General features: G+C 36.6%; 1 protein-coding gene across 1 annotated transcript in view; it reads right to left on the bottom strand.

Moving 5' to 3' along the window:
* The window catches only part of ABCA13 (ATP binding cassette subfamily A member 13), a 194,842-nt gene that overhangs the window by 157,824 nt on the left and 10,991 nt on the right, over window positions 1–26,027 (bottom strand). Inside the window, 6 exon segments of the mRNA XM_088051690.1 lie at window positions 4,332–4,428; window positions 5,043–5,156; window positions 13,201–13,340; window positions 15,534–15,711; window positions 21,176–21,340; window positions 23,174–23,368. Of these exon segments, the coding sequence (XP_087907816.1) occupies window positions 4,332–4,428; window positions 5,043–5,156; window positions 13,201–13,340; window positions 15,534–15,711; window positions 21,176–21,340; window positions 23,174–23,368 (889 nt within the window).

A 26,027-nucleotide genomic window follows, 5' to 3' on the forward strand; every position in this document is an offset into this window, starting at 1 on the left:
GACTTCTAACCTTTTCTTATGTTTCCATAACCACTCCCTCAAATACAAGGGAATTACTGTACTTCAGGCATCATAATATATATTAATCTCTCATTTAGCAACATATTATCCAGTTCTTTTCTCCTTGATACAGTGAATATTTCAAGAACCATGTTATATAGAACATAAGCATTTTGACAGGAGTTGTACATGCTTTTAAATGTAAAAAAAACCAAACCCTAATGATCTCTTCATTTTTACTTTATCTATGGATCCAGGATAAAAGGCTGGTTTCTAACAAAAGTCAACTTTTGGAGGAATTCAGATCTTCATCCATTGGTAGAGAATGTAGGGATAATGCCATATCCTTATGTTTGAGAGAATAATTATAAAAGATAGCATAATCTAGAAACAATCTTAACCCATCTAGATTTAATAAAAATATCTGAATTTCTCAGGTAATAAACAATGCTATAAAACATCCAACACAATTGTCCATCTTAAATTTTTCAACACTCACTTGAAGACATAGGCTTTAAAAAGGATAGGTAATGACCTCCTATGATAACAGTGGTGACAGACAAATCCTGGATCATAGACATTACTCAGCATCAGCGAAGGAAATATTACAGTAGGAAGGCAGATAAGTGGAAAATGTATGAAGCAGTCTGAAGAAGAGGCATGATTAACAGTGACAAAGGGTAAAGTGCACAAGGAGAAAAAGTAGAGGAACTGACACTCTAGAAATCGAAAGATAGGCAAACAATGACAGGGTGAATTCATAGGTATGGAGAAACCATAACTGAATAGAGATAATAAATGTCTTATTTACGGCTACACTTGAAGAGTACAATAAAGGGAAAACCTATGCTGCCCCTTTTTTATGGCATTAGAGAGAAGAGAATAATCCTAACATTAAGCCCAAATGGCAGGGTTGTCATATATATCCATATATATTTTAGATTACATATTTAGATACATATTTACATATTTTTAGAGATATATATAGCCCTATATACCTTATTCTCTATGAAGACAGGCTGAGGGTTGTTCAACCTGAAAAAGAGAAGGCTCCAGACAGACCTTGTAGCATCTTCCAGATATTATTGTGGCCTGAAGGGGGCCTACAAAAAACCTGGGAACAGACTTTTTACAAGAGCATATACCAGTAGGACAGGAGGGAATGGCTTCAAACTGTAAAAGAGTAGGTTTAGATTGGAACAGGTTGCCCAGAGAAGCTGAGAATGCCCCAAGCCTGGAAGTGTTCAGTGCCAGCCTGGATGGTAGTCTGAGCAACCTGCTCCAGCGGAAGGTGGCCCTATGAAAGAGGCTCTGCCCAAAGATCCAAAGCTGGAGCTTCGGATGAAAACAAAAAAGAGTATGAGTGGGAAAACCAGTAACATGTATAAATTCAAGGTTTAATTGGATGCAAGCAAGGTAAGTACAGGACTAAACAGCTGATGCAATATAAGACTAAAAAATTTTAAAAAAAAAAAATATAAGAACAGAGGTTTACAGTTAAGTTGCACATGATTACGGTATAATAAAATGAACAAAAAGTACACAAGCTAAGATAAAAATAAAAGTGCATATCATTTTTCGAAAAGTAAAACAACCAAGTGAATCCATACAAAGAAGCGTAATAAATTCAGAGGAGTGCTCTGGCGCTTTGGTTTCACAAAGGCATAAATGCTCTTGTGATCTATCGCCCCTATTGATTTTCAGTTTTAATATGATGTTAGCTTTAACAACTGCATTCCCTTAAAATAAGGAAATTCTAGTTTCATAAGCCACTCTACTTAAATCATCTTTTGTCTTGACCATCCAAACTATTAACCATTTATTACATACTATCAAATGTCCTTAGTTCTGTTAAAAAGCTATAGCTTGAGAAACAAAGGTACAGATTTCTTTGATGTTGTCTGCATGAGTGAAGATGGATCTGATAATTCCAGAGATCATGATATCTATTTAATGGAATATTAACATATCATGTCCATAACATATCATGTAGTTCTCAGTGTTAGGTCCACACTAAAAAAATCCAACTGTTACTCAAGTAATAGTTTGAGATAGCTATGTTTCCAGCATGTCATGAAGTTTAAGAGACATGCTCTTTCATCTATCCAATCTTTCCAGTATTGTGATTCTGTGGGCTTGGTTTTTAGTTGTATTACGATGCATCTTTGTGGACATGATTTCTGAGCCTGAGAGAATTTCAAGCTCTCAGGGACTGACTGTTCCCAAGGGAAAGTCTTGGGAATCTTTTCTCGCTCAAAGATTGTTTGTGTAAATAAGAGTTACTTTCCCAAAACAAGACACAGATGTTTTAAGAGTGTTTTCTCTCTTGTCCCACCAATAAGATGAGGAAAGTGTTGTTCCTTCTACCAATCAGGGTGACCTGATTGGAACAGCTTATATAAGGGTTGACAGAACCCCAAAATAAAGACTTCTTCGCCTCACGAAAAGTTGCTGTGTGTGATTTTCTCTGAACCCTCGCTATACTTCGAGTCTTCTAGCAACACATCTTCACCTCAACAGGGGAACTGTGCCTGACCCAGACTAGTCAGCAGTTCACTGTTTAAGAAAATAATCTGAAGAGAAAGAAGATTCAAATTTGAGTCCCTTGCTTAAGGAGGAAACAGAGCCCAGACTCTTTCCAATTTGAATTCCAGATGCCATCTGCCATTTTTCTTACTGAAAGTGCACAGGCAGTCCTAGTCTTCAAAGAAAGCCTTCAAACCGAGGCCGATTTCAACTAAATCTCACAATCTGTCTGCTAAAGAAAAGCCACACCAGCTCACACCAACTGTGACTGCACCAGCTCAGGGCAGTAGTACAAATTAGGACTGAGAACACACTTCATTTACAAGCTCCCAGGAGCCTCTGTGGATTTTGTCCATCTCCTGCCTAGAGGCAGATACTGAAAAACCAATAAAAGCTGTATTTCAAGTACAATTATTTATTTTAGCTGTAGTCTTAATTCTTTGACTGTAAAGCTGACTTAATGACCCACATTTCTGTAAAGTTAATTTTTTCAAGGCAATGAAGGTCACAAAGTCCTCTGTGGGGAAACCTGAGAGCTCATCATTGCCCTCCTCCAGAAAGTGACTGGAACAGATTTCGGTTTGGCTCATAATTATCCTAAAAGTCACTGACCAGAAACCATACAGATCTGTCTTTTTTACCACAATCCTCCTCTAGAAAGTACCCTGCTCACTTTGTCCATGATGTCACACTGTCTGTTATTACATTTTGTCCCAGTTTTCTCTCTTTCTGATTCTCAAAATCATGAACTTTTCTTAAATGACATTGAAATCTGCTTCAGTACAGAGTTTTCCTTCTGGCACATGCTGGCAAACATTTTAATGATCATGCACCTACCTTACTGACAGTCGGACATACTGATTTATTTTTTTCAATTATCAAATTCTTATAAATTTGTTAAGTAACTGAATTTACAGCATAATCCTTTCTCTTCTACTACTTAAAACTTTGAATATCCCAAACTGGCCAAAATAATAATTCCCCTTCTCCTTCATTAAGAATCATTTGCCTTGGGCTATCTATCTATCTATCTAACTCTGGAGGCTCTCTGACTGCCAGGGCTCACTATCAATGCAGAAAGTGAGCAGCCAGGGATGGCTGTGCCCAGGGGAAGTCTGCCAGGCAGAACAATGAATCAGGGCCACCCTTTTCCCACCAAAGCTGCATAGAGCTGGGACTGGGCCTGGGCCCACTCCAGGCTGCAGCCTGGATTTCACACCTGACTGTGGACCTGGGCCCACACTACTTCCCATGGGGTGGTGTTCTTCCCTCAACATTATCCCAATGGTCCCATTGGGCTATCCCAGGACTGGGGCTGACTCAGGTTGCTTCCTATTGACAGTGCAGCTCCCTGGTTATCACCCTCTCTCAGGCTTTTCTGAAGCTCAAGGACACCACATGCAAATGGCAATGAATAAATGGAGAAAGAAAACAGAGTTTTTGATCAAACACACTGTATCCAATCTCATTTTCTATTTATTTCATTCAAAAACTACTACAAAAACATACTTTTACCTAATGGAACTGTGGCAACTAGTTTTATATCTCCCTTTTATGTATGGATATGTTTGAGACTCTCACATGACACTTTCACTTCTCTTACAAATATTGTTTCACTATTTGAAATTCAAATTATCCAGTCACTCAAAAGAAAAAAGACAATTACATTTAAGACTAACTCAAGAGGGTAAAATCTCTTATTACTTTACTTAAATATCACTGAGGTAGGTAAAATATTCAATTTCAACTAAATGTAGTTCTAAGTTGAAGTCTAACAAGGTTAACCATTACATGTACTTTCATATACGTACCATATGCTTGCATTTTTTTAAGGAGTTTTTCCATGTTGATGTCCAAATTACTTTCTATGAAATGCTTTACAAAATTGTTTTTCAGTACTTCCTGAAATCAAAGGTGATAGATGTTACCTTAGGTTTATCTTCTCTAAGAAAATACAAAATATACACATGTATAAATGTTCAATTCCATTATCAGGATTTCCCGCATGACACCGCAGAAGTCCATTAGCTTCTCCATGTCTTCAGTCTTCTCCCTCTTAACAGGTTAACACAACACATTTCAAATAAATGGCAGGGAGGTGGGGAAGAGTTTTAGGGGAGGTGACAGGGGAAGGCACAATTATGTAGAATGGAAAAAACCCAGTAACAAGAATGCCTTTTTATTTTATAGTCAATATTTCTCTCATCAGTTTTTTTCATCAGTTTCACATTTTTCTGGCAAACATAAGCAATGAACAAACAAGTACCAACATAATTTTATTTCTCCTGTTCTTCATTGATACTGGGGCAATACTGGAGATAATGAGGCAACATTGCTTTTAAGTATTTTCATGTCATAAGTTTCTCAGCATGACTCTATAAAGCTACTCTGCCTCTTTTTCATCTCTGTTTAAATCTGAAGTAAGATATATGGGTAGTTTTGCATGTGTAGAAATACAGTCTAGATCAAACAGCAAAAAGTTGGAAAGCAGAAAGATCTTCCATCTCAAGACCAACCTGCAGTCGTGAGACTGTGAGAATATTTCCACTGGTTTTAAAAACCTCAGACATCCTAAGCCATGTCTCAGAATAAGACTTCAAGTTTTCCAAAAAAACAAAAGTGAAATTAGCCTGGGGAAAAAAATGCATGAAAACAAATGAAGTGAAACATGTGCACAGTAAATCTTAAGAAACAGAAAAAAGTGGCATTCTTTAGATCTTCTGTAACTACTTTCCATTCCATTTTGATAGTCATCATTAAGACTACCCATGTTTTCTTCTTTTTATCTAGGAAATTAAAAGTATTTTTTTCGATACCAAGCAAATCAGTTTTCCTGTGCTCTGTAAGTTTCCCACCAGAACTATCATAAAGACTTCTTTATTCTGTAGTCTCTTTCATAGAGAATGTCATGGGGGTGCTTGAGAAAGACAGAAAAAATAGTTAGGACAAACTCAAAAGAAAGCCACTCAGTTGTGCGTCTTTTATTCAAACTAGTTTGACTGAATACATAATAAAACTGAAATCTGGAGCCCAGTCTGGACAATAAATATAACAGATCAATCAATCTGTTTCAAAATACTCTCACAGGGAAAGACTTGAGTGAAGCAAAATATTTTCTGTCACAGTCAAACAGAGGTTACAGTTACTCTCTTAGTAAACAACCAGAAATTTCTTTTCCAGTCTGTTTTAAACTCAAGTTTCATATTCAAGATTAGAAAATATTGCAGCACCTTTTTGTTTAAATTGGTGTTATCAGTCACAGAAGTGTATTTAAGAACAATCCACCATAGCTATGATAAAAATTTTGAAATTTTCCAGAAAAGAGTATCTGCAGTGAGTTGTAAACTCCAATTTGGAACAACACTTTTTGCAATAATTCTTGTTGAAAGTATACAATTTCTGCCATATTATTTTTTAAGTGACTTTTTCAAAATCCCACTCTTAGCACAACATGAGAAAACAAGTTCTGGTGGCTCTTTGTAATACAGAACACCCTGAAGAAACCTTGCATGTAATTTTGTTTCCCTGAAAAACATTATGCATTTAACTTCTATGTGAATCTCTATTCTCCTTTAAAGAGTGATCATTCATTAGGATTAAAGAGAAAGTGATCCTGAATGTTGAACTAAATCTGCTGTCAAGTAGACTAAATAAGTTCTTCTGATCAGAAGTAATGCAGTAACCTCATGGATTGAAGCCTCCATGATGATGGTGACAAGATGAAGGAGACCAGGAAGACTGCAAGGGTGGCAAACAGGCAATCTGGGAGATTGCTTTCTCCCCAGAACAGAGCAACCACAGGTCACACCAGAACATAAGGAGATCAAACTTTCAGACACCACTAGAAACTATTATGCCAAGCAGCTTGTAAGATCTGGGCTCAGTAGAGCTTAGTGCTTCTTAAACTGGATTCTGAACAGCACAAAGGAATATTTTTTTGTGCTAAAATTGTTTTCAAAGAGCTACAATAACTATAAATATGCTTATATTCAATTCCTTATACAAAAAATAAAAAAACTAATTACTGCAGCAGCATGGATTTCTGGAAAAGATGAACTTTCTACAATGTTGTCATGGTTTTAGTTCTAGCTAAAAATCACTAGATGTGATGGAGTAATTAATTAATTAAGGGCAAAGCATGATTAAGTCCTAAGTTTACATAGTAGTAATAGTAAAAAGTCTAGGGGTGGAAGTTAGTGAATTTTTGTTTCTTCCTTTCTGTCAATTTAGTAGTTTTCTTGTTTTAAGTAAAGTTCATGTTGAATATAACTCTGATAGTTTTTAAAATAGGTGTTAACAGCTTGAAGGGGTCGATATTGTGATGGATTGGCATTTAAGAAACAAAGGGAAACACCTAAGGAAGTTAAGGCTGCTGGAGGCTAATGGGAGTTTTTCTCCTGGCCAAAAACTGGCCGTTTCTGAGAATTGACAGTAGTTTTGACCATTGAAAAGTGAGATCATCCTATGAACACCACCTTAAGACCTAAGCCCAGGAATTTCTTTTTCTCTCTGGTTTCCAGCTTTGAAGAGGTAACAGAGCTCTGGGTCAGCCTCCTTCCCCCCAGGCAAGACAAGGCAGCGTTCTTTGGGTCCCAGGGAGGATGGAGACTGTGAAGTGTCAGGAACCCCTTCTCAGAGGGCTCACTGGGCCTTGTACAGAGGGGCTGCCGGGCCAGGCCAGTCCCTGGCTCGGCTGCAATTTCTGCCGCTGCTGAGTTTCACCAGAGACTGCCAAGTAAGGGGAGGGAAAGCCATTGACCTGCGGCATGCTGAGATAGTGGCCACACTCCCATGTGTGCAACCATGGAAAATCTTCCATCACAAACAGCTCCAGCTGCTGCCCTGGCAGAGATCATGAGACCATCCACAAGGCCTGGGCAAGACTTTAACCCTTTCACTACCCAGATGAGACTTGCAGATTAATCCTTTTTTCCAGAGAGAGGGGAAGAGAGAGAGCAATCAACAAGTAAAGAGACAGCATAAACTATCAAAGACAGTGAAGAAAGGAATTAAGCCTCAGATGGGAAGAGAATAAGGAGATGCCTTAATAAGCTGAAATACTCTTTTGCTAAAGCTATGGAGATGGACAGTAGCGTTCTGAAAAAAACTCCTTTAATTCATGAAAGAGTATTTTGGGGGGAATAGAGTATTTCAAAGTGTAGATCTGAGCAAAAGCAATTCATCGAAAAGCTGAGTAAATGGTGAAGCAGTTGTGATCTTATGAGATGCTAGAACAGAAACAGAGAAGTGAGAGTTGTTGAAGATTTTTGGTCCTTAAGAAACAAAAAGAAAACTGCTGTTTCTAGAAATGATCACAGAGACAGATGAAGAAAATTTTTGCCTTTGAGTAACTCATCCTTAAAATGACACTCCTTTTTGACTCATGGCCCATGAGCACACCTCAGAGTGGTGTGAAATGGAGGAAAGAACTGATGGCAGAGTTGTCCGGGCAGCTGGCATCAGAAAAATAGAAAGCCATGAGAAAATTGTTTTCTTGTGAAAAACTCTATAGATTAACAAAAGACAACTTCTTTTTCTCTACAAAGACTGATGAAAAGACTATAGCAAAGCTGGGAATGTTTTAACCACCAGGCTTATTTTGTCTCTATGTTGTCATGTGAATAAGAGAATGGTTGGGTAGTGGGGAAAGAGGGTTTCTGGAGGTTTTATTCTGGTTTCTTACTCTTGTAGTTCTGTTAATAAAGTTTCTTTATAACTTTGAAGTGTTAAGCCTGTTTTGCCCTTCTCCTAATCCATATCTCACTGCAAGAAATAACTAAGTATTCCAGTGTCGTGGTTTTAAAGCATTAGCTAAAAAATTACTAGAAAACGTATTCATTTCTTGTTGTGAGGCATGTATTAGAAGAAGGGCAAAACAGGCTTAACACTTAAAAGGAATAAAGAAACTTTATTAACAGAACTACAAGAATAAGAAACCAGAATAAAACCTCCAGAAACCTTGTCTCCCCACCCCATCTTTCCTTTGCCCAACTGACAACAAAACTTGGGATGTTAATGCAATATTAAATATACAATAGTCTTTTCATCAGTCTTTGTAGAGAGAAGAGTTCTCTCTTGTCATTCCACGGAGTGCTCTCCACAAGAAAAATGGTTTTCTTGTGGCTTTTCATGTCCATGTTTGGCAGTCACCCGGAAAAAACTCTGCCATCATGCTTTCCTCCTATTTTCACAGCAGTCTGAGGTATGTCCATGGGCCATGAACTCATGGGGTATTATTTTAAGGATGAATTATTCAAAGGCAAAGGTTCTCTTAATCTGTCTCTGTGATCAACTCTGGGAACAGAGGTTTTCTTCTTTTCTCCCTGGGGGCAAAAGGTCTTCATTAACTCTCACTTCTCTCTCTCTGTTCTAGCATCTTATGGGATCACAACTACTCTACTATCTGCTTAGCTTCATCAATGGATACCTTTGCTTAGATTCACAGTTTGAATAATTCATTCCCCCAATATTCTTTTCATGAATTAAAGGAGTTATTCAGAACATTATTGTCCATCTCCATGGCCTTACCAAAAAAATATTTCAGCTTATTAAAGCATCTCCTCATTCTCCTCTGATCTATCTGAGGCTTGATTCCTTCCTTCACTGACTTCGATGTTTTATGTTGTCTCTACACATTGATCACTCTTGCCTTCCTCTCTGTGGAGAGGGAGATTAAATCTGCAAGTCTCATCTGGGTAGTAAAACGGTTAAAATCCGGCCCAAGCCGCAGCAGGTATTCATGGGGTCAGATTTCAGCTCAGCAATGCTGAAAAAAGTGGATTGTTTTCAGCCTGGAGCTGTCTGTGTGGGCCATGGGGGCGAGATGTCAGCAGCCATGGCCTGCTCCAGCCCAGGGACAGGTGCCACAGCAGAGCCCGGCCTCGCCTGAGGCTGGGGAAAGCTCCTCGGTCTCCATCCCCCACCCAGGAGCCGCTGGAGTCTGGCTCAGCCCCCTCCCCCCAGTCCGGACAGGCCACGGGGGGAGCAGGGACAGCCAGAGTTCTGTTACCTTTCCAGGCTGGAAACAAAGAGAGAGAGAGAAGTTCCCGGGTTTTGGTTTAAAAGCTGGTATTCACAAAGGTTATCTTACTTTTCAGTGGTCTAAAATGCTGTCAGTTCTGAAAACTGGCCAGCTATTGGCTTGATCTCAAGCAGAGAAGAAACTCCCAGCAGCCTCTCTCAAAGCCTTCACTTCCATGTTTTCTACTTTTTTTTTTTTTTAAATGCCAAACCATCACAAATGTAGACACTTACTTGAAAGAAACTAAAAGCAGCAATGTTGATATATTTTATATATTAGTAAAGGCCTGTATGCACAAACCAGCCTTTGAAATAAGTCGTGATATTAAGGGCTAAAATCCTTGAAACTTGCCTGCAGAAGAGAGAGTAAAGCAAAACAATATTCTTGTGTGTAGGAGAAAAAATGTAAACCTGTGTGTGTTAGCCAATAGTAGCTTGCTCTGCCTGCAGACCCTGTAAAACCCTATAAAAGGTGTGCTAAAGATAGAAATAAACGGCGTTCATGATTACTTCTGTGAAGACTGGTGAATAAGCTGGTGGTCTCTCAATACAGCAAAGTGGTAAGTTGTGTGCAGAAGGTACAGAGTCTAAGGCAGCATAGAGGAAACTGAACAAATACCTACTGCCTATCAAAAAAGATTTGAGGAAGACCATATATATACACACACACACACTACAAAGCAGTAAACCACTAGGAAACTTCCTTTCAAATGAAGATTACATCCAAATGAGAGAAAAAAAAAAAAGTTTAAAAAAATTTTAGTTTAAAAGTGGTTTTGCTTTTTCATGACCATAGGCATTTGGGAAGTTCCTGTATCAGAAGCCTTTCCCATGCAGAATACTTTGGAGACTATGTCGCTAATCAAAGCAGCAGCAAAAAATAAAATCATACAATTTAACAAAATTAAAAATAAGTAGTTTCCAGGAAAAGATTATGTCCAGCTAAGAATTTCAAAAGTACTCAAGGATTAAATAGCTGAACTGCTCACTGTAATGCAACCTCCTGATTAAAATTCCCTTGTTATGAGGGAAGTGGAAAATAACAAATGTAAAGCTATTTATAAAGATGCTAGGGGAACCAGAGGATTGCAGACTAATAATTCTGAAATCCAAGTTTTAATTTTTATACTAATAATAAATTACAATAAAGAGTAGTAGTAAATAGAGAATAGAAATAATTACAGCTGGGAGATAAAACATAGAATTTTAAAATAGAAAGTGTCACAGTCTGAAGTGGAAGAACAAGCAAGTGAGGAAGAAATGGTTGATGCAGAGCTCACCCCAGGCACCTTAAATACTATGAATTCATATAACCCAAAAAGCAAGTGGACAAATTACAGCAGCTAAGTCCTGGCAAGCCTGACCCCAAAGTTTTTGGAAATAGCAGAAAATTCTTCAAAAGTGATTGCGGAATACAAGATAAACTGACAACTTTCTGAAATAAGAAATACTTCCATAAGATCAGTTCATCAGTGGCAAAAAAACTTAGTTGTGAAAGCAGAGATCAAAGACATCACATGTGGCCTTTGAACTCCTGAACACCAGTTGGCACTGAACTGTTTTACCCTCAGTCATCACCATAGCCTGTTTCTGTGACTGTCACCACCATCACTCCACACGGTAGAATTGCTGCCTTCTTTGAAACTCAAACCAAACAACCTCACAATTCATCAAAGAATGGTCCATTACACATTCTCAAATTTAATAATCCACGTGGAAAACTTAGAGAATGTGTCAGAGTATATGAACATCAGTATTCTTTGAAGCTCTAATCTGCTATTCTTTTCTTCTAGTAAATAGATGACATGTGGCTGCACAGTCTAAAGGAAACCAGAACTGTTCCAATTTCATTAGGAGATCAGGCTTAGAAGGGCTACCGGGTTGGGGTTTAGTAGTGACACTTGAAACACTGGGAAGAATATTTTACATTTAAACTTTGTTTATATTCAAGCAATAGCTGAGAGTTTTCTGCAATAAAAACAATAAAATCTCCCACTACATTCCTATTTACACTTAAAAAGATACTCATCCATAACTGCTTGTTAGATTTACTGGACTGGAAAGGGAAAAGAGCGTATTTACAGAGATTTCCAAATAAGCGGATGGAACTTTTATGAGCCTGAGAATATATAAGAATATATAGAATATATATAATAACATATATACAAATTCTTATGTATAAGAACTCCTACCAGAATCTTTGTATTGTTCCAGAGCACTAAACCCCACCCCCAAAAAAACAACCAATCAATCAACTAACCCAAAAAACCAGCCCACAAGCCAACTTTTTTCTGAACTGTATTACTCAGTCCAGATTTCACTGAAAGGTCTATGGGGGAATATACTGTATGTGAAGATATTCATCTTTCCTACAGATGTTTTTAAGAATGGAGGTTTGGCATTTTAATTGGCAAAATAATGTGGAAATGTTTTAAGTATAATATTCTAAATGTCATTGTAACATAGAATATAAGTTCAAAAAGACATTAGGATTTCTAATTTCTTACAACTTGTTCTTTATAGAATTTCCATCCAGAAACTTCAAGAACAGATTTATTTTTAACTGACTAAAAATTTTAAATCAATTATACTCTACTCCAGAGCTATAACTGGTGTTCCCCAAATTAAGATATTTAACTGCAAAATATGAAATCACTCAATCTTTTTTTCCAATTCAGAACTGAAACTATAAAATTATGTAGTATCTGCTATCTACAATGGGGTTTTTGGCTTAGTGTTTTTGCTATTTTTTAGAACACAAATCTGAATACCACAAAGTTTCCAATTAACAGAGAATATACCATCACATTTAAAGTTATTATGATCTTTTTGTGTAGCACGTACAAGCAGCAACTTTTTTTCTAAATTTCCATTCTTGCAAAAATTAATATTGCAGAGTAAAAGTCATGTATTTAGAAGATCAGTGCAAAATTTGCAGAGAAATCTAAAACAAGTCATAAACCCTTCTCTTACAGAAGTACTCTAAGCTAGGCATGAAGAAACATGTCATTGTCAATAATCACCCTCAAGACAGAACACCAACCATAGCAGAACTGCAGAGATTGTAAAACTCTTGAATACCATCATCAGAATCCACACACAGCACCTCAGTTATAACTGGTCACTCAGCTACTGGTGTTAGAAACAATCAGAAAGGATGAACTTTAGATCTCTTAATTTTTCTTTTTTTAAATTCAGCTCAGTGACTCTCTAAGAACATGTGTTTTTACCCTGGGGGCATCCCTTCCCACAGGTCTCTATACTGCTCCATTACCGTTCCCACAATAAGAAAATGATGAAGGCAAATCATTTTTGATTAGGGTACGTGCACCCTACACCTCAATTCAGCATGATTCACATGACACTTCTACTAACGCGTTATTTTTAATCTTTCTACACACTGTTTAAAGAACTTTTAGCAAAATTCTGCTTTTCACACTGAGTTTGAACCACTGTAACAAGTAGGATAAAAGTCAAGAGAAGCGTTAAGTTTAAAGCAGGAAACAGGTGAGACCTCAGGGGACAGGTTAGATCTATTTTTCTAAAAGGCAATTATTCAATTTCTTCTGCCTACCCTGAAAGAAGTGGACCTTTAAAACTAATTACAAAGACAAAATCAATACACAGAAATAGTGGCATTTTTTTGATACTCACCTTCTCCATTACCAGGTCAATCATGCTGATCTTTGAATTGTACAGTATTTTCCCATGTAATAGAGGTTTCAGGAAAGTCCATAGCAAAGCCCCATTAGGAGCCTGCAAAATCTCCTGATAAAGCTTCAAGCAAAAAGGAGCTGCAAAAACAAAGACAGACTCACATTTAAGATAGACAACACAGGTGAGATTGAATTTTTTTATTCAAATAAAAGATTGAATCTTATTTAGAGTCTACCACAGCACCATGACAAAAACTGTTACCAGTATTTTGGTAACACCATCCAGCTGCCACTAAGTTATCAGTACAGGCCCCTATAGAAATTGTTTAAACACGGTCTAAGATAGTATTGAGGATGCAGAACTCTAAACACTGAAATGGAAAAAAAAAAACAAAACAGAAGCTAGAGTTCCTCACATTTCTGAAAAGCAGCCTATGAATCCCACCTATCCTAAGTGTTACATTAGTGCAATTTACAGCAGAAGGACATATGCAAAACATCTGCCCACAAAAGTGAATTCAAAGGGAAGAGTCACCTGAAAAAAAAAAAATTCCTTCCACACTGTCCATTGTTCTCTAGCTTTGGATTTCTATATAAGAAAGAAGTACGAATATACAAAATCCTTCACAAATACAGACTTTTCTTTTTGTATATTCTTAAAAGAACCTATCAAAAAGGCAAAATTTTGATTTGAAAAATCTAATTAATTGTCTTTTCCATTCCTTAAGTAAAAAACATATTCCTACATCACATAGGCTACTAATGTATTAGTGTATGTCCTTCAGAACTAGGATCTAAGGAATAGTTTCCAAGATATCCCACTGCATTTGTACTCACGTAAAGGCAATGAGTTCCTATAAGAAATATTTCCATTTTTATACCCAACTCATATTTTGGGGGGTTTTATTATTTATTACAAGTGTTTTCAAAATAACCTGTTTCTAGTACTCTGAAGAAATATTAAATAATATCATTAACTCTCAAGGAAGACAAATCTTTTTACATAATGGAAAACTAGGCCAAAACCATTTAAACTACTGACAAAAGCTAAAGAAAGAAGTGTCAGAAACGTTTCATCAAGAAAGGCCAGTTCTTTGACCAAATTTTTACTTTCTTGAATGAAACAATCATTATTAAACACAATACTTGCAAAACAATAGCAAAGAAATAAGAGGCTACAAGTTGGCTAGACAGAAATGTCAATATACTAAGGACACAGAAGACTTGCTAATCTGGGTTTGCTGTGATCTTCAGAAAGTCATTGGGAAGTATTTGGTATGCACTAAATACATACAAGTTAATCACTGTGAAGTGGTATGAATCAAGTTTCTGTGGCTTCATTTTTTTTAAAATTTTCATTTTCAATTGCCCCATTTACAAATTTGTAAAATATGGGCAACAGTATTAATTCACTTATTGAAGCGCTGGAACTAACTGATGCCTTAAATATTTCAGAGTCCTATGGTAAAAAGTTCTCACAGCACAGAAGAGTTGCAACAACCTGGAAAAAAAGATCAAGAAACAGTGCTTCTGGCCTAAACAGCTTTTAAAGAGACTAAGCTCCAAACAATCTGTCTAATCAGCCATCCAGCTGACTTCATTCTTCCAACAGGAAAGAAAAACAGAGCTGCCTGCTTACTACTACATCCCACACATGCAAGTGAGAAGGCCAAAGCAGAGCTCTGGCTCCCTCCCAAGGGTCCCAGGCAAGACAGGAGCAATTTCTGCCTGTAGAAATCAATAGATGACAGAGGCTTCCCTAGTGACACTCTATCACTGTATTCTTCTCTTGCACAGGGCCGCCTGAGGCACTAACAAAGTTATTAACAATATTAAAATTAATCAGGGTAAATCGAACATGTACTGAGGAAAGGAGCAAAGGTCAAACTACATGAGAGCTAAGGGATTTTTCTGAACACTTGACAAATAGAATAGGAATATCAACCATTAAAAAACTCATTCTATCTGGACGGTTTGCATCAATAATGCACAGCTTTGTGTTCACTGAAGAAAGGCAAGCAGCAATAAATTCTCAATCTTGCATCTCTAAGATATATTTTTAATACCAAGTGCTTAAAAAATTTTAATGAAATTGTCTCAAAGACAGGAATAACCTTATTCATTATTTGCAAAGATAGAAAAAACAATCTCTTCTGTCTCACCCGCAATTATCTCATAGCCACTTAACTTTCATTGATCAACACTTTGTGCTCAAGGTGGCAGTGTCAATTGAGATGTCAGTGGGTATATAGACATTTCCATTTAAGCGGGAAAAAAATTCTCTTAACTCTGAATTCATACTGCAACTTGTCATTGATATTTTTTTCTTACTTGAGTCTTCAGGAATGCCATATTTTGCCATATTGTCCTCCAAAAGTTCCATGATTCTGGGCATATCTATGAACAGGTTTACATTGCTGAAAAATGAAGATTCTTCTTTACATACTGCCTTAATCACAGACTCTAGGGATCCAACAGCTGAACTTCTGAACTGCCCACCCTGCAAAAACTAGAACAAATGAACAAAACCACAGATGTATCAAAGTTGGTCTAAGTAGCTTCAAGGAGTAGCCCTGGTCTGTCAATATTGACATCTAAGAAAATTAACAAAATTAAGCTGTTGAAACAGCCTATTAGGATGAGGGCCTGCTGTGCTCGTTTCTGTTCTTCTGATCACTACTATTATGGTGAAAGTTAATGTAGTTTTAATTGTCAGGATACTCAGTGAAAGACAGTAGCATAAGGTACTATATTGAAACTAGAAAAATACTGTGTAGCAGTTAGGTAGAAAAGGAATGAAAATAGCAAGACAACCGGACTACAGATACCCTGATTCCAATGCCAGTTTTCACAAAAGGTGCTCTTCCGGTAGAATATTGTCACAAAAGCAGAAGAAACAACTAAAACTATTTTGCTTTGAATATTTACAGTGAGGACGGTTGCTAACATGAAAAAAAATTAAATATTCAGATGCACATGCCCTAAAAGCCTATTTTTCAAGTACATCTTTTAACTTGTTATATGTGCTTAGTTTTTGCACACCTTGAGTCATACCAGCGTTTATTATTGCCATTTGTTCATGACTAGCATACTTCTAATGAGGAGAGAGAGCAATCTGATTGCTTTTATGGATTAAGCACCATCATTCACCACATTCAAAAAGAAAGAACAACAATAGTCTCATCATCTCTGCAGCTCTACATTTCATATAATGGGCTCGATTGTAAGTGATATCTCATGGAAGGCTGTACAGGTGCACAGCTCTAAGATGACACAACCACAAGGCTGCTGTGGTACAACTGAAGAGTGCACCGGCTTGCCTGATACTCATTACTGCTGCAGATGTTTGTTAAGAAGGGTATAACAAGACTATCAGACATCATTTGAAGACTCCACAACTGGCAAATAAAAAAAACAGTGTGATATGTCAACCACACACATTCAGCACTCAAAAAAATTAGCATTTTATAGTCGAAATTTTTTAAACAGAAGAGTCAATTTTCAAAGTAATACAGCACCTTACATAAAGGCATAATCACAGACAGTTTGGAAATTGCACTGCTGGAAACAGTTTATCCTGATCGATGCATTTATTGAAGTGCCAGGTGCTTCTTTAGTAATCCTGGAGGAATATTAGTGTAGTTTAAAACTCAGTGTTAGCTGCTCCCAAAATCTTACTTTTAGGATACAGTTTCAGCACAGAGAAAAGTAAATAAATAATATCCATATTTCATAATAAAATCATCCACAGCCCTTGAATTAATCTACTGGCATGGACTTCACTGAAGAAATAAATTTTATTTATGCACAATGCTGCATAAAATTGGTTATGAATCTTCATTAGTGACTATTTGCACTAGAGGAATAAATGAGGCTTGTTTCAGTCAAAGAGCACAAATGTGCTAATTAATTCCAGTTCAAATCAAAATAAGTTAAATTCAAATAATGAATATTCATGTGGTAATCTTCCACTAATAGGTTGAATGTACTCACTGTCTTTCAACTAAATATGCACTGGCTTAAAAAAATATGTTTCTTAAAGTTTGGCTTTGATAACGTATGAGAAATATATAGTATGGATTTCACCAAAAAGAAAAAAGTCTTTGATCTAGTTGGTCTATTTTAAACTGTATAAAGTATGGATTAATCAGTCTAGATTACAGCCTAACAACCAGCCTCCTACAAACTAATCAGTCAAGCAAGTCACTGTAACAAATTCATGGAAGAGGAAGGCTGGTATGGAAGATTAAAAGGTTATCTGGAACAGGATTTTCAAATGAAGGCAAAAACCTTACAGCATAGGAGCTTCTGACATAACCAAACAGCTGTGTGCCTAAAAAATGTTATGAATAAAAACAAATTCACATGGAATAGAAATACCAGCTACTCAAAAAAAGAAACTTAAAAGTTATACTGAGCTACATCTTGTATATAAATCTAAAATACATTCCAAATCATTACATTAGAGAGAAAAAAAGAGAGAGGAAAAAAAATATGCAATTTTCCTGGAAAACTACAAGGAGCTTAAAGATAATTCAAAATTTGATGAAACCAAAGGGCTAAAGGAAACAAATTCAGAGAAACAGATAATCCTAATTATTGGGAAAAACCATAAACAGAATAAAGTATTTTCTGTTGTGAAACTGACAGAATCAGGGGGATAACAGAAAAATTGCCAATTTGATTAAATAGTTTTTCAGAAGGCTACCAAATTTAGATGGCACTATTTGAAAAGTAGAAAAATCATATACATTCAAGAACGAGTAATAAAATTATCCAGGACATAATGGATATCTGGTTCTGATATTTATTAGAGCAAGATATACAGTAAATTTTAAAGTGGAGAACATTAAAGACAAAAAACGTTTAAGAAGTAAAATTTAATGCATTTTCAAGTTATCATTTCTGACCAACACAACGTACTTATGTGAGTGGCCAATCCCTTTCTCCACATAAAAGGTACAATGCTGACTCAAATTTAGGTGAACTCTAACAACGAACTAATATTCCTCCTCTAGAAAACATCAATCATCATTAATCCAATTGCTGATTAATAGTGGTGGGTAAAAAATGGCATTAAGAAGATATTGCAAGGAGTCTGTTAACAGGAAAGAAAGCACAGGATTACAGAGAAGTTATTAGTGTTATTCCTCTGAGCCCTGGAAGAAGCAAATTGTCTAATTTTTCCTATCATTTAATACCAGAAGGCGTTGCAGGAGAGAAGAAGATCAGAACGCAATATGGAAAAAACACAAATACCTAATTCAAAGAAAATTGAATGAATAGAAAGACAACCAGTACAAAATCTTATTTATCAACTGAAATCGTGAGCTGTTGCTATAACATGGGGGTCACCTCAGTATATCTTTCATCCTTAATCATCTAAGAGACAAAACTCTGTGCAGTTTATGAAAAAGTTGAATGCAAGTTTAGGAAAGTCATTTTAGTAGGCATAGAAAAGAATAAGCAGGCTAAAAGTAACATCAGTTGTAATACCCCTCAAACACTGTACACATCTCTTCTTCCAGACATTCAGGGTTAGCCTTAACCAGCATGCAAAAACAATGCTGGGTTGTCTTAAGCAACTGAGAGCCTGATATAAAAGGAAAAACTAAAGCAAAAAACAAATACCAAAACAAGCAATTTCAACTTATCAGAACAGAGAAGGACTGTGATTGGCCTTCCACAAACATATGAGCAAGCCAGAGAAGTCAAATATGCTAGAATATTTTTGATATAAGAATAAAATAGTAGACACAAATAAACCTAAGTCAGAATTTTATTCATTTAAAACCCCAACAGGTTCAACAGACAAATTGTTCAAGTTAGTGGAGGGATTACAGAGTGAGGTCTCCTCTCACAATTAACAGCATTCAGCAACTCAGGAAGTCCCCTGCATCTTATCTATTGATGAGTGAGAAGCACCCAAAAAATTAGGTATAAAAATATAAGTCAATAATTTCAAACAGCAAAACACAAGCAAAAATCATGATTGAAATCAGCAGTGTTTTTCCTCAGGGAGTTATCCATTCACTCAGTGTTTTTAACAGTAGAATCTGGCACCATAATCCAGTTACTGCTGATGGGTAGATAATCAGTTTTTACATCATCTTTTCTTATAATATGTGTACCTGCACAGTTGACAATTACTTTGTTACCTCTTTCATTATAGAAGTAATTTTTTTAAATCAATGTATTTCTGACAAAGGTCTACATATTTTATTTACATTCTTTATCTGATTATCTTTCCATGTCACTGAACTACTTTCCTCTTGGTAATCAAGAAAAAAAAAATCCAGAAGAATGGACTCTTTCAGAAATAGAAGAAAACATTTAAGGAGGCTAGTGTATAAGAGATGAATGCACTTCAGTGGAGCACTTATTCAATAGCACAAGTTTGGCCACCATAGAAAAGAAACAAAAAATAATCAATAATTAAAACTTTTTGCAAAGTATAAAAAAAAACCAAGTTAAGCATGAAAAAAAAGGACACACTTTTACTGGTCTTCAAAATTTAAAAAACCAAAAAGAGTTATGGAGACAGAAGAGCCCTTAAAATCACAAATGTAATTTATTAATAAAATAAATAGGCACTGATTATTTTAATCCTCCACAAATTATTAGGTGACCAAAAAGCCCCAGCAACTTCACAAGAATAGGGGATTTAGCAAAACATTAGAAAATAAAGACTGTGTTCAAAAAAGTGATCAAAAATGGTTAGAACTGAAAAAGAAAAAAAAATTCCAATATCTGTATGGGATAATAGGGGTGGCCACTGAGCAAAGTTTAAAACTGTGAGCAGATGGCCCTCTGCTGTTCCATTTGTTCCTTTGCAAACTTTTTTTAAACAGCCCTTTTTGAGAGGTTCTTCTATCAAATAAGGAACTTTGGGATTTTAGTCCAAAAATAGTATTTTGTTTGCTGGAAGGGAAGTCTGACACAAACAGAGCTAGTTTAATGAAAGCAATAAAAATGCAAGTGTCTGATGACCATTCATTGTGGCAGCTGAAGAACTACCCCAAAAAGAGAGGCTCAAAAACCAAAACTGATAGATGCACCAGAACAGCATTTTTCAACATGTCTCTATCACACAGATTAGAAGATCTTGAAAAATGTATCACTAAGGAAAATAGTACTTCAGCAGCGTTTACTCTGTACTCTAGCAATAAGCCAGGTTGCACTGTTTACCACTGTGGGATCTTTTAGACGTTTGCAGTTTTAAACCAGATTCAGTCCTCAGTTTTCCACAAAGGACAAAAAACCCAAAAGGTAATGCCATAGGTCCTTATATGAAATTGGAGCCTGCTTAGAGACAGAAATCTTTCTGATGATTTATTTAACACTAGATCCACCAGTGCTAGCTGTGTAGATGTGCATACAGCAACTGCCCTTAAAGGCAGGGATAAAAGAAATACCCTCAGTCACACATCAGGCCACTATTTTTTCTTTTTAATGTCAAGTAGAATTACATCACAGAAACCACTTAGGTGACACAAAAAACACGTGGCAGATACAAGAACTGTATAGACTGTCTTGAACTCATTTTCTTTAAAAAAGCAAAGCTGTTTCTTGTAAACAAAATACTAATCTGCTCTTAAAACAAACAAATCAACCAACAAAAAAACACTATTAGCAGAAAAGGCCTAGATACCTATCTCCAAAGCACAGATAATAGATGATAATGTTAGTCAGTTGACAAATAGTGAAGTAACTTAGACTAGGATCTCATAAATTAACAAAAACCAGAGATGACAGAAACAACACATCAGTAGTCTCAAAATTTTCTGACTGCTTGAAAGAGACCAAATGATTCTTCCTATTGTTTATGAAGTCTTTTCTCTACATTCTTTACTTTCTAGGAAATAATTTCTATTATTTCTATTATTTCTATTATGCATGCTTACTAAGCACATATCCCTACCTAATCAGCTCAGAAGGGAAATTAATTTTGCATACTGAAATCCTACTCATACCTGCTGCAATGCGGAGATGTCAAGCACACCAATATTTTGAATTCCTTGAAGGAACACTGGAAGCTTTTCCATGACATGGTGGACCTTATTGAGAAGTGAACTGATACTAGAAACCACATCCAGTAGCATATTTAAGATATTGCCAATCTCAGGTGGTATCTGAACCTTGGAAAAGAAGAAGAAAAAAAAAAAAAAAAACCAACAAAAAATTCCATTTAGAAACAAATGTTAACCTTTTAGTGAAACACTCAAAACTATTCAGTCTTTTTCTAAAACTGATTACACAATGTTCCTACAAACCATGTTCAGCAAAACTCCTTTTAATATAGTTCCCCAGTTACTCTCAGATTAAGCTCAAGAGAAGTTCTCTGTAATGTAATGTTAGACCTGACTTACGAAAAATCTTTAATATTCAGAGAACATGTTTACACCTACCAAGTTGAAGAGAGCTTTCCAACCCAAGATGCTAATGGAATCTGCAACAATCTATCCTTTTAAAATTCAGTGTAAATGGAAACTTTCTTTCACCACTTTAAAAACATTTAATGCAATAACTTCATATTTTAAAAATAATTTATAAGTTAAATTAAAGCTAGAAACTACTTATATTGTTTATTATGACTCCTAAAGTAACTAACTTTCCTGCCACATTCTTCCTGCCTTTGAATTTTTCATGCCCAAAATAATTGTGTGCATTTTATTACCTACGTGACCTAAGTTCAATTGGCTGTTTGCTACTTCCACCATGCAAATTTGTCATTAGGGATTTTCCCTCTATTCCCTTTGCTTTTGGGGATTAGCTATATGATACAATAATACAAACTGATTCATTGTTACCTGTCTATGCAAAATAATAAAACCACTATAATCTCATTATATAGTTTCAGTTCTTCCTCTTATTAGCTATTTTATTCACCTTTGTTTTCCTACTTTAATGTCTGTGCTTGATTTTCTTCTCAGCTTTACCACTTTACCAGCTATTACACAGTAAAAATAAAAAAAAAATTAAAGACACCCATAGAAAAAAATCTTATTTGGTTAAAAAAGTAGCAGAATTTCTGTTATAATTTAGGATGAGCTGACAACATTTTTCACTCTTTGCTAGGACTTGATTAGGTTTCTGTTGAGTTCAGCAGAAACGCTCATCAGAATAAGCACTGGTTTATTTTCTTCTTTTTTTTTTTCCCTTCTAAGTTTGCAGATAATTCAGAAAGTAAAACATTTTCTTTTTCATCTGGTATCTTTACCTGTTGTGGGAAATTGTCGTGTTTTTAAAATCCTATGTCTAACCTGCTTACCTGAGCATGCAGCATCCAGAATACAATCAGACCCCTATGGCTTTAGAAGAAACCATTCTTCCTCACATATAAGTCATAAGTATGTTTCAGTTATTCATGCTTAAATTTTGTGTTCCGTCAATCATTTACCCCCAAAAGAACTAAACTATCCCATCTAATAATTATATTCTAACTAGCCCATTCAATAATTCTGCTCTTACAGATAAAACCATTATCTCACTGAATACCCATACTAGATTCCAGACTATCTACAGTTTTACAGATAATACAGTTGTGCTACAGACATTTGCCATCCACCATGCTAAGAATTCTTGCTAGAAAATAATTTTTTATCTTTCTTGTAATGTGAGCTCCTATGCTGGTTTTAGTGCAAGTGTTGTCAGATCAGTCTTCTACTCTTAAAAATAATGAAGTGACTAATTGCATGAACTGCAAACTCTGCTAAGGATTAATAAAATTATGTTTGACCTCCTATGTTTTCTGCAAAGCTTTCATCATTAACTCCTCAGTGATAATTTTCCTGAGGAAGCATCTATCAGCCCCATTCTTCAACCATTATATTTTGGGAAGCCAAGCAAATACAAAAAATGCCATATGTCCACTGTTCGCTTTCACGGAGAAAGAACACCTGAAGAAATAATAGAATTATTAATCTATATACGTGTGTGTTTCATACCACCTTCAAATAAAACCATCGTACCTTGTAAATGATGTGACGTACATTGAAATTTTGTATAATCAATACAAACATGGTATAAAAGTCCAGTGCTGGTAAAGAACATAATTCTTCCACTACCAGGGAAGTTCTATTGTTTTCAGGCAGCTTTAGCACCAGGCTAAGTACTTCTTCATCACATCTTCCAGTTAAAGCTACTGCAAAGGCACTGTAAAGAACCTACCACAACATAACAACATATCGGTATTAAAAATTTTTCTAACTGAAATGCGTCACGTTTTTTTACTGTCAATAAGGTGAAAATTTGTGTCACAGTAACATGACAATTTGCAGGCACCAACAGACCTGAAATAATAAACCATAAAGCTTTATATGAGATTGCTATGTTCTTACTTTATACTTCTTGTATAAAGAAGTAAAAAAATGAAGTATATTTCTTATAAGGATTTGATTTTATTTTTCACAAGTCAATCATTCATTCTTGAGTATTCATACCATAAGCAGGCATATTTACAATGCTGAGCATACTCCTTCTAGCAGATGTACACCTCTGCTGTAGAAACACCTGAAGATCAAAATCTAGCATGTGAATCATTAACATCAAACAATATGGTCCTTCCTGTCACTGTCGGACACAAAATGATTCACACAGACACAGCTCGAAGTGTGATGTGATGAAAGAAGAAGAACGTTTATTCTGTCCTTTCAGTATTTACAGATTTTCGACAACAACCAGGGATTGGATAGTCAGGTTACCACCTTCCCAACCACACTGGCCATGACAGACATCCATCAAAAAGCATATCTTTAATGGAATGTATAAACATCTGACTTGAACCCCCAAGGTGTTTCAGCTAGCTCAGTGATCACTCTGGCTCCGAGCCAGCAGAGTATTTGGGCTCACTGATCCACTTTTGGAATTCAAGTCTCTCGAACGAGTAAAGAAACAAGGGGGGGGACCCCTGGGTTATGTTCCACGGTTTATTTCTGTGAAGGGAACCTCAGAGAGCAAGACGAAGGGTCTGGGGTCTGGGAGTTGCTTTTAACAGGGTTTCTTCGGAGGATGGGAACATCAGAGAGACCCAGCTGTTTTTCCCAGATAGCACATTTACAAACTTTCTACAAATCAAGGTTAAGCACACTAAGATAAGAAATAACAGACACAGACTTCTTCAAATGCCCACAGAGGTGCAGGAGTGAGCTCCCAGAGGAGGCAGAGGGGGGACATGGTATGCAGAGGGAGCTTGATAATGTAGGAGGGAAAGAAAAGGGGGGAAAATTACCCACCGGGCTTCTTTAGCTGGGACACAGGAACCGGAAAGTACAAGGAAACTCAGAGGCAGTCTGGGGTCGGCGGGAGCAAAGCTGCAAGCTCCCGCACCGGAGAGCGGGCTTCTGCCGCTACTATCCCCGCGCTTTCCCGGGCTAAAGAAACTCCAAGCAGCTGGAAATACCAGCGGAGTTTTTTCTCCACTCCCTCGGGCTTCCTGCTGCTTCCCGCTGCGGGGCCGAGTGGGAGGGGAGCGTCAGCCCGACCCTCCACGGTGGCAAGGATACAAACAGAAGGGTCTGAGGAAGAAAACTTAGGTAACCATGGTTACTTGCCTCTCGGCAAGAAGCCGGGAGAAAAGGGGAGGGAAAAAAGCCGCGACTTGGAGAGGGGGAAGGGTACATTCCAAGCTATCAACTACTAACATAAAATAACTTAATAATATTCTAACATCCCTTACTGTAACAAACATCTATATTTATAGTTACTTCCCTGGGAAAGTGGCTAGAAATTATGAAAACAGTATCAAAAGGTCTGATTCTCAGGAGACACCTTCCTTCTTTCAAAGGACACACAAGTTTAACACTTGGGGATGCCTCTACGACACAACATCTAATGTGAGCCAGCTCACACTTCTCAGTTAAACAGTGCTTTAAAGTATTATTTAATAGTAGATGAAGGGACAAATGCCTAAAGCAGACCTTGGGTGAGACTATAATAAAACCATCTTGGATAATGGCAAGTGCTTGAAGTCCAGATATCTCAGGACTTCTTAGCTACCCATTCTCAACAAGTCCAGAAAAATTACAAGTTTTTTAGGAGCCTGTAGAAGTCAAAGTACAGGGCTCCATTGTACTTCTTAGGACAGAATCCACCTCTGCCACCTCCACTGAATGTATCTCTTGCTGCTGACAGTACCTAGTCAGGGAGAAGATCTGCAAGACAGTCAAGATATGCAATTTAACACTAACTCCTATGAACATTTTATTTTCCAACTTAGTAATTCGATTTTTTGGTTTTCATTCTGGAACAGAATTTTGCCTTTGTGATTCTATAAGGTTTTCTATATATTTAAAGATTCACTTTTCTGTGTGTGCATTCAATGAACATAATTCTATGAGCAGCATAAGATGATACAGATTTTGACTTCTTGCTGGAGGGGAAATTTGACTGTGATGCAATTTGAAATTTATTTGAAATGTGCCTCACATGAATATCACCATTTCAGTGCAGTTTTAACACATTTTTTGTTTTATCCCCTAGGTTAAGGTACTCTGAACTTTCCTTGCAGCTTTCTGAGTATCAGAGCTAATCCAAACTCCTACATTCAGTAAATTTATGCTTATAGTCTTCAGGTAACAGGATTTAAGTGATTTCAGATCACTCCATCACATGGCAATGAGCATGGCCAGCATGTAACATCGTGGCAGAAATTATGGGTAAGTATAATAAGCACAAAAAATTCCTGGGCTTAGTCTTACTGTTCCAGAGACAAGCACAGTAGTAATATATAATCACAGAAATATAGGGCTACAATGGGCCTATAGCTATCATCAGGTTATCAGACAGTGGCTGTATAGACAATAAACATAATAGGTATACTTAAAA

The sequence above is a fragment of the Pseudopodoces humilis genome, chromosome 1 (genome assembly GCF_049639895.1).
Source record: "Pseudopodoces humilis isolate 2021_Gansu_Grassland_sample_001 chromosome 1, ASM4963989v1, whole genome shotgun sequence".
Taxonomy (NCBI): Eukaryota; Metazoa; Chordata; class Aves; order Passeriformes; family Paridae; genus Pseudopodoces; species Pseudopodoces humilis.